The sequence below is a fragment of the Oratosquilla oratoria genome, chromosome 44 (assembly GCF_046742065.1).
Source record: "Oratosquilla oratoria isolate Oo_2021 chromosome 44, ASM4674206v1, whole genome shotgun sequence".
Taxonomy (NCBI): domain Eukaryota; kingdom Metazoa; phylum Arthropoda; class Malacostraca; order Stomatopoda; family Squillidae; genus Oratosquilla; species Oratosquilla oratoria.
In genome coordinates, this window is record NC_134820.1 from 15342950 (window position 1) to 15351452 (window position 8503).

Here is an 8503-nt window from a genome sequence, read left to right on the forward strand (position 1 = left end):
AAGATCGCAACTTGCAAAATAATATTTGAAATTTCATTCTTATGCCAGTAAACTTGCTGGGATTTTTTATATATATTTATTTAATTTAATGTTTCTCATGGCTAAGCTGTTTTGAATTGAGAATTCATACTGGTACTAATATTGTTGTCCTTTGTTTCAGATGGGGATCCATTACCCAATGTCTGAAGAGTGTATGCATGAAAAAAATGCACTTCAGGCTCTTGCAATCAGTGATGATGCCAAGCCATCTTTGGACATGTCCATTAGGAAGCTCCTGCTTTCAGAAATATTTTGGGATCGGACTGAGGGTATTCTCAAGCTTCTGAAGACAGTGGTGGATGCCATCACTGCCATAGAAGGAGACAATAAAAAACCTTTTCTCTGGCAATGAAAGTGTTCAGTGATTTAAAGCATTCATTTGAAGAGAATCTCTCTTCATCACAAATCCTCAAGAGTGAAAGAGATGCCTTCAAGGGAATAATTCGTGAAAAGAAGAAATTCCTGGTGAAAAGTATTTACCTTGCAGCCAAATTGGTGGATCCTTGTCACTGTGGATGTCACCTTTCCGGTGAAGAAGTGGTAAGTATTTTTTTTTTTTCTATTTTGTAATAATGTGTTCTTATTACCCCCAAAATCCAGTTTTACCCGTATGCCACTGCATATTCCTCCAAGTCCAGGACTTCCTCTGAGGAAGTCTTTTAAGGACGAAACGTTAGTAATAAAACTCCTACGGTCTTTTGGCGTTTACCTCACCACAGTTTCCGCTACAGATATACGTATCTCATATGTACAGTATATATTCACACACACACACACACACACACACACACACACACACACACACACACACACACACACACACACACACACACACACACACACACACACACACACACACACACACACACACACATATATATATATATATATATATATATATATATATATATATATATATATATATATATATATCAGATAATTTTATGACCGTCGCGCAAGGACTCGAACCTGCGCTGTACATGACGACAAGAGGCCCCCATGACTGCCGCCTTACACCGCTCGGCCACTGATGCTTAAAATCGTACGAACTCAGAACACTTACTGGTTCTCGAGATTGAGAAGGTCACTACCTGCAACCCTATTCTCATTTTTACCATACGACCAAGCACGCTCGTGGGAGGGGTAAGGATCAGATCGAATCCTTTTCACGCTTCTCGCAATTGTAACCATACGAGAAATTCGCTAGTGGACAGCGACATTAATCAGATAATTTTAAGACCGTCGCGCAAGGACTCGAAACTGCGCTGTGCATGACGACAAGAGGCCCCCATGACTGCCGCCTTACACCGCTCGACCACTGATGCTTAAAATCGTACGAACTCAGAACACTTACTGGTTCTCGAGATTGAGAAGGTCACTACCTGCAACCTTATTCTCATTTTTACCATACGACCAAGCACGCTCGTCCTTGCCCAGACATCTGCCAAAGAGGTGTGTGAAGAGATGAATGTGGAAGCTGCACTAAAGCAGAAAAGATTCAGAACTACTAAAAGGCAGTTCTCCTATGAGGCCTCTGATGAACCTATTACCGATGCCTTGAAGAAAGTGGAGTTTTCATTTTTCAGTGTAGTTGTGGATGTGGTCATTCAATCTTTGAGAGAGAGAACTGGAATGATGAGTGATGTTGCAAAGAAATTCAGTGTTCTCACGAACTTCCCTGATCTGCCAGTTAGTGAGCTAGAAAAGCAGGCAAAAGATTTGTGTAATACGCTCACACCTGGGGATCAGGCTGACTTAAATTATGATGAACTGATTGTAGAGATGCAGTCATTTCCAAAACAATGGCCAAAACAAAATATGCCAACATTTGACCTTTTTGTTTTTCTGGAGGAGAAAGGCCTGAAAGAGATCTATCCAAACATGTGGGTGGCATTAAGAATTGCTGTCACTACACCTGTGACTGTGGCATCTGCAGAGAGAAGCTTCTCTAAACTTAAGCTCATTAAAACATATTTAAGGTCTACTATGACACAGGAGCTAAACGGGCTGGCAATAATTAGTATTAATAGAGAAATATCCAAACAGGTTTCGTATGATGTCACTACAAATGATTTTGCTGCATGGAAGTCAAGAAGAGTCAGGTTTTAAATATGAAAAAAGTGAAGAAAATTGTTATTTACTAGTTTTAGCATAGACCTCAACGTATATGCATTGAGTTCCATGGTTTTAGATTGGCAAGATTACCTTTTCAGTTTATCTTAGGTAGGATTTGCAATAAAAATGTATAATGGTATTATTCTATTGAAATTTACAAAAATCGGTAGTATACTTTTGAGTATACTTTTCCTTGCTGTGTATGCATATACGTGAAGATGATTTATTAATAAAGTATGTTGTTTTTGTTGTGGAATTTGTGATGCTAGTTGTGTTCGAAATTGTTTATGTTATTATTTCCAGTCCGGAGGGGGGAAGGAGGGAGGGGGGGGGCATCATAACGAATTCTTGCCTGGGGCGCCTGATGAACTAGAAACGGCCCTGCGTGGAAGCCCTCGTCATGGTGCAGGTGAACCGACATGACGCGAGGTGACCGAAACTCGTAGCTGTCTCTTCCGTGCCTGAGCGCTTCGATACCTGCACGCATTCGAGTGGAGCAAATTAAAAGAATTGAGATGCAATTGAACATTACGGATGTAAGTTACCTTCTCTATGCTTAAGACTTTATAGGTTAGAGTACCATTTATATATTTCATACTAATGAGACCGGTTTCCATAGATATATACAGTACATTAAGACTTCTAAGAAATAGTATGTACATACTTTTACATATGGTTATCGATCCATGAAGGAGTATTAAGGCTGCTGTGAATGCCATCAGTATCTGTTTTTTTTTCTTTCTTTTTTTTTTTTTGCTGCCTTCATGATGCCTATGATCATTTGCAAATTTGGTTACATCGTCGTGCACTTACTTATACAAATACAGTCTCATTTCTGTATGTGCAGACTTGAATTTTACAAAAACAAATATCATAATATTGTCATTTAAATAAATAGTTTAATATTGAGTATTTAGAGGATGAGGATCAAATATATTTCTACAATACATTGGCAGTGTGTATGAGATATATGGCTTACGGGAGCAGTTAACGCGGGAAAACGGTATGCATGAATTTGAGAAAATTGAATACATAGAGAACACAACTACAGCCTCACGGGAAAACGGTATGCATGAATTTGAGAAAACTGAACCCATAAATTAGAAAAGGCAACTACAGCTTCGATATCTGAACGCATCTGAGTGAGAAACCATATTTTGTTGAGGATAAGTAGACAATTACTGATGTAAAGATGAACAAGACTGGTACGTTAATGTACGAACGCCAACATGCAAGCACGTGAACTGTTATTTTAATAATATGCATTAATATAGTAGAGTTATATCTACTCCAAAAATGTATTTTAAGTTGCAAATAGACTGGAAGTGAAAAAAAAGTAGATCATTTCCGAATCTGGTTACACCGTCTTGCACACCCTAGGGTGGGTGTTTATGAGCTTTCTTATGCAAATACAGTTCCATTTCTGTATGTACAGACTTGAATTTTACATAAACAAATATATTATAATAAATTTAAATGAATAGTTTAATAGTGATTATTTAGAGCAGTGGTTCTCAAACTGGGGTCCCCGGACCCCTGGGGGTCCCTGAGAAGGTCCTAGGGGGTCCGCGATACAATAAAAAAAAATCCAGAAAAAACTATATAATTATAAAAATATACAAAACTAATTCTGTCATTATAGTGTCGGTGATATCGATATTTTGTTGTGCAATCAGCCAGCACTTCTCTATTACATTTTTATATGTCATAATATTTCATTTGTTTCTTTCTAATTAATATTTATATTCATTCAAGCTTTATTCTATGCTTACAGAAAGTGTGAACTGAAGATGAAAATGTTTTTAAACCGAAAATCGACAAAATTTTGAAAATATTTTAAATGCTTATTTTTGTACTTTCTTTGTGTAGGAATATGCAAATAGTAAATTTACTGCATTATAATCATGTAATGGGTATCTTGGTATGGTAATAATAACTTTTGATTGGCTGGGGGTCCTCGGATGGGACTTAAATATCTGGGGGGGTCCTTGGCATGGTAAAGTTTGAGAACCACTGATTTAGAGGATGAGGATCAAATATATTTCTACAATACATTGGCAGTGTGTATGAGATATATGGCTTACGGAAACAGTTTACGCGGAAAAAAGCTGTATGCATGAATTAGAGAAAACTGAATACATAAATTAGAGAACGGAATTACTATTGGAAAAGGATCTGTTTTCCTCATCCAAACAAACAAACAAACAATTTCTTACTTTAGTTAGACTAACTCAAAATGAGAAAGTTTAATCTTACCTTCTTGATATTTAGATGTAATTTATTGAGAAGGCGAAGACCTTTCGAGAGACTGTTTTTAACCACTGATCCCAAAATAACTGGATCACGGATCGGTGTCCTGATTATAAGGTCGGCGGCAGCCATGTTGGTGGTACCAAAACAAACCCACGCCACGCGATTGACTGATAGCATTGATAGCGTCCCTTACAGTTCTCGGCAGCTTTCGCTCCTATATACTGGTGTGTTTTACATATTTAACAATCATTTTACAATGCCAACTTGTGCTGCATTCAACTGCACCAACCGGAGAAAAGATGGATGTGAGCAGTCCTTCCACTCGTAAGTTTATTAAGGTTTTATTACCCAAAACATCCCGATACCCATCAACAAATGATGCGGCCATCAGGAGCCATAAAATGTTGCCCACCAACTGTTTTGTTAGGTGTTGTCATGTTAATGCTATGTATTTATTATCTGTAAGAAATAGATCTAGCAGCAACCCCAATGTAATCATGGCAATAGCAGGATAAATATTTGTAATTTGAAAATATCTTATAAGGCTCAAACGCTGTCCAGAGCTGTGTATCTGTATAGAACCAGTTGTTCTTCCTGATCACATGTGTAGGCTTTTTCTATATTGTGAAGTGAGAAATTCGTATTAGATGGGCTGAATTACTATTCGGGGCCCGTTCAAAAATTATGTAACGTTTTTCTGGTGAAATTCGACACCCCCCACCCCATGTACTATTATGTTTCAACTCATAAGAATTTATCCTGAATTTATCCTTCTACCGGTCTCAACTACTGTTACGGAAGAGTATGATTTTTCAGAGAAAAAAAAATGGGTATGTGTCTTCGTTTCTATTTAATGAATATGAACTACTAGTACTATTGTAACTGATGTATGTACATTCTTTTTACTAAACGTTTTCCGTGTCAAAGTTTCTGTTTCAGGATCGATGTGAAATATATTGTTTCAAAAGCACCGATGCATATCATTGTATATCAATATCGTCCAATATTTAAGGCACCTGTAATGTGCTGTACACGATACAATAGCAATATCCACAATAAATACTAATGTAGGTTTTGTTCTGTAAAGATTCACTGGAGTTTTTTTTTTTTAATATTGTGGATACGTGTATGTTTAGTGACGGGTGAATTTTGTTTGTTGAAATACATGTGTAGTTAGTAGTGTAAATAAAGTAATTGTAATCCAGTAATCAACTGTGTCCATTTCAATGACCAGATGACTAAATTTCGAAAAAAACGCCGAAGATGACTGCTTGTCAAGATTCGAGAAATTGAGATTATAACATGTGGTCACACTCACACACACATATGCGAAGGCCTTATTTATGCTCCGCACAAAATAATGTACATAGGATACATAGGATACAACCATTGATAAATGATAGCCAGCATGGTTTCAGACGGAAACGTTCTTGCGTGACTAACTCGAATTCTACAACACAGTTATCTCGAATTATGACAAAAGAAACAATATAGATTTAATATATCTAGATTGTGCAAAAGCTTTTGATACCGTCCCACACGAAAGACTACTTACTAAATTAGCTTTACACGGAATAAGTGGTAGCCTATTAGGTTGGACTAGTAATTGGTTGAATGGTCGAAAACAGAGAGTTGTTTTAAATGGAAAAACTTCTAGATGGAAAAATGTTACAAGTGGAGTTCCTCAGGGTTCCGTTCTTGGGACACTTCTATTCATAGTATATATAAATGATATAGACCATAGATTAAAATCTACTGTTTCCAAATTTGCTGATGATACAAAACTGTGCGGAGTGGCAAATGATCACTCAAACCAATTAGATATTCAAGAAGATTTAGATCAATTACAGCAATGGTCTGAAAAGTGGCTAATGAAATTTAACACAAGTAAATGCAAGGTAATACACATAGGCAAAAATAACAGTAAGTACGATTGCAAGTTATTTGGAAATTCGTTAACAAAAGTGGATAGTGAAAAAGATCTCGGCGTAATTATCAGTAACGACCTCAAATCATCCAAGCAGTGTATTTCAGCCTCTGAGAAAGCAAATAAAATTCAAGGACTGATTGCGCGATCTTTTGATTTCAAAAGTCCATCACTCATTAACAAGCTAGTTAAATCGTTAGTTCGTCCACATTTGGAATATGCTGTTTTTGTATGGTCACCCAATCTCATTAAAGACATTGACAGACTGGAAAAAGTACAACGGCGAGCCACAAAACTGATTCCAAATTTAAAAAATAAATCATACGAAAATCGACTAAAACATATGAATCTGTTTTCCCTAAAAATGCGTAGACTCAGAGGTGACTTGATACAGGTCTTTAAGATTTTAAAGGGAATTGAAAACATCAAGTGACAAAATTTTCACATTAAATGAGAATCAGACAAGAAACAATGGTCTCAAACTGTCCGGAAATAGATTCAGTTTGGAAGTAGGTAGAAACAACTTTGCCAACAGTGTAGTTAATGAATGGAATAAACTTCCTGCACAGGTAGTGCAATGTAGTTCAGTTCGAAGCTTTAAGAATCATTTAGATAAATACCTAAGCAAGATGCTGTAATGATTATAATTTATTTTATATTATTTGTTTTTGTTTTGTTATCATTTGTCTGTCTGATTTTCATTTATTATTAGTTATATGTCAATTTATTATTATTTACTATTTACCTGTTTGTTTATTACTTAACTATACCTATGCATTTATTTATGTATTTTATTTGTTATTTACATTATTATAGTTTTTATTTATCATTTAATTACTAATATGATTTTTTCGCATCCGACCTAGATATGGATCAAAAGGTCTCCTGTCGGCATGCTCCGCCTTTGTAATCTATATTGTTATGTAGATCAGTGGAGACAAGTTAAAACATCTACATGTTCTCTTGTTAATGTCAGTTTTAGCGTACTTGTTTGATTACTTTTATGGTCAAATACCGTTACATGTAGACATGTACTGTTTCATAAACCACACAGGAAAACTTATTTACAGATGGCATCACTATCACGCAGCCCATACCAGCCACATAGGCCACGAGAGTAACACGACAGCTCCCATGACCGGCGGAGTGGTTCACACGTGCTAATGTTTTGGTACTACCAATATGGCGGCCATGTCCCGCCTGCCCGCCTCACTCCTGGGGCAGCCCACGACCCATATACTCGATCCAGGTGTTATGCAGATCAGTGGGAAGCCCTCGTCATGGTGCAGGTGATCTAACATGACGCGAAGTAACTGAAACACGTAGCCGTCTCTTCCGTGCCTGGGCGCTTCGATACCTGCACGCATTTGAGTGGAGAAAAAAGGAAATAAGTGAAAGAATGAAAAGAATTGAAATGGAATAGAACATTACGGATGTAAACCACCTTCTCTTTTCTTAAAGCTTCGTAGGTTAGATTATATACCTTATACATATTTCATATCAACGATACCGGTTCCCAATAAACTATATACATCAAGTCACCCAATAATTACAATGTCCACCCTTTTTAATATTTACAGTCATTTAATCCCAAGAGGCTCGTAGGGCCCGAATTGCATATTCATTTTCTACGTATGTTAAAAGGGGTTGAGATACCTAAGTATAACATTTATTTGCAAATATGGTTACATCGTCGTGCACACACTTGGTTTGCATGTTCATGAACTTATGCATATAGTCCCATTTCTGTACGTACAGACTTGAGTTTTACATAAACACAAATATAATATTATCATTTAATTGAATAGTTTTATATTGAGTATTTAGAGGATGAGGATCTAATATATTTTTGCAATGCATTGGCAATGTGTAGATATAAGGCTTATAGGAACAGTTTACGAGGGAAAATGGTATGCATGAAGTGAAGAAAACCGAATACGTAAATTAGATACCTGAGTGAGAAAACGTAAATAAAGGAAAGAAAGTTATGATATTAAGTACAGTGGCACGGACAGGAATTCAATGTTAAACATGGATGCAGACGTGCACGCACAACAGATTGAGACTAAGTATCATAGTGTCCCATATTACATTTATGAGAGTCATGTTTATGAGACGATATAACGTCTCTGCAAAAATAACAGATGTTTAAGTAATACTTCAATACTA

At 36.5% G+C, this 8503-nt stretch overlaps 1 protein-coding gene across 1 annotated transcript; it reads left to right on the forward strand.

Moving 5' to 3' along the window:
* The first annotated feature begins 387 nt into the window (after positions 1 to 387).
* LOC143022294 (uncharacterized) lies at positions 388 to 2148 on the forward strand. Its single transcript, XM_076180440.1, has 2 exons — positions 388 to 579; positions 1477 to 2148. Exons 1-2 carry the CDS (start codon positions 388 to 390, stop codon positions 2146 to 2148), a joined length of 864 nt encoding a protein of 287 aa, XP_076036555.1.
* Positions 2149 to 8503: the final 6355 nt, after the last annotated feature.

What these genes read in the sequence shown, in the direction of transcription:
- LOC143022294 (XM_076180440.1), top strand. Translation starts at nt 388, where the DNA reads ATGAAAGTGTTCAGTGATTTAAAGCATTCATTTGAAGAGAATCTCTCT. An exon ending in ACCTTTCCGGTGAAGAAGTG is followed by an intron (nt 580 to 1,476) that starts GTAAGTATTTTT and finishes GTCCTTGCCCAG; the next exon opens with ACATCTGCCAAAGAGGTGTG.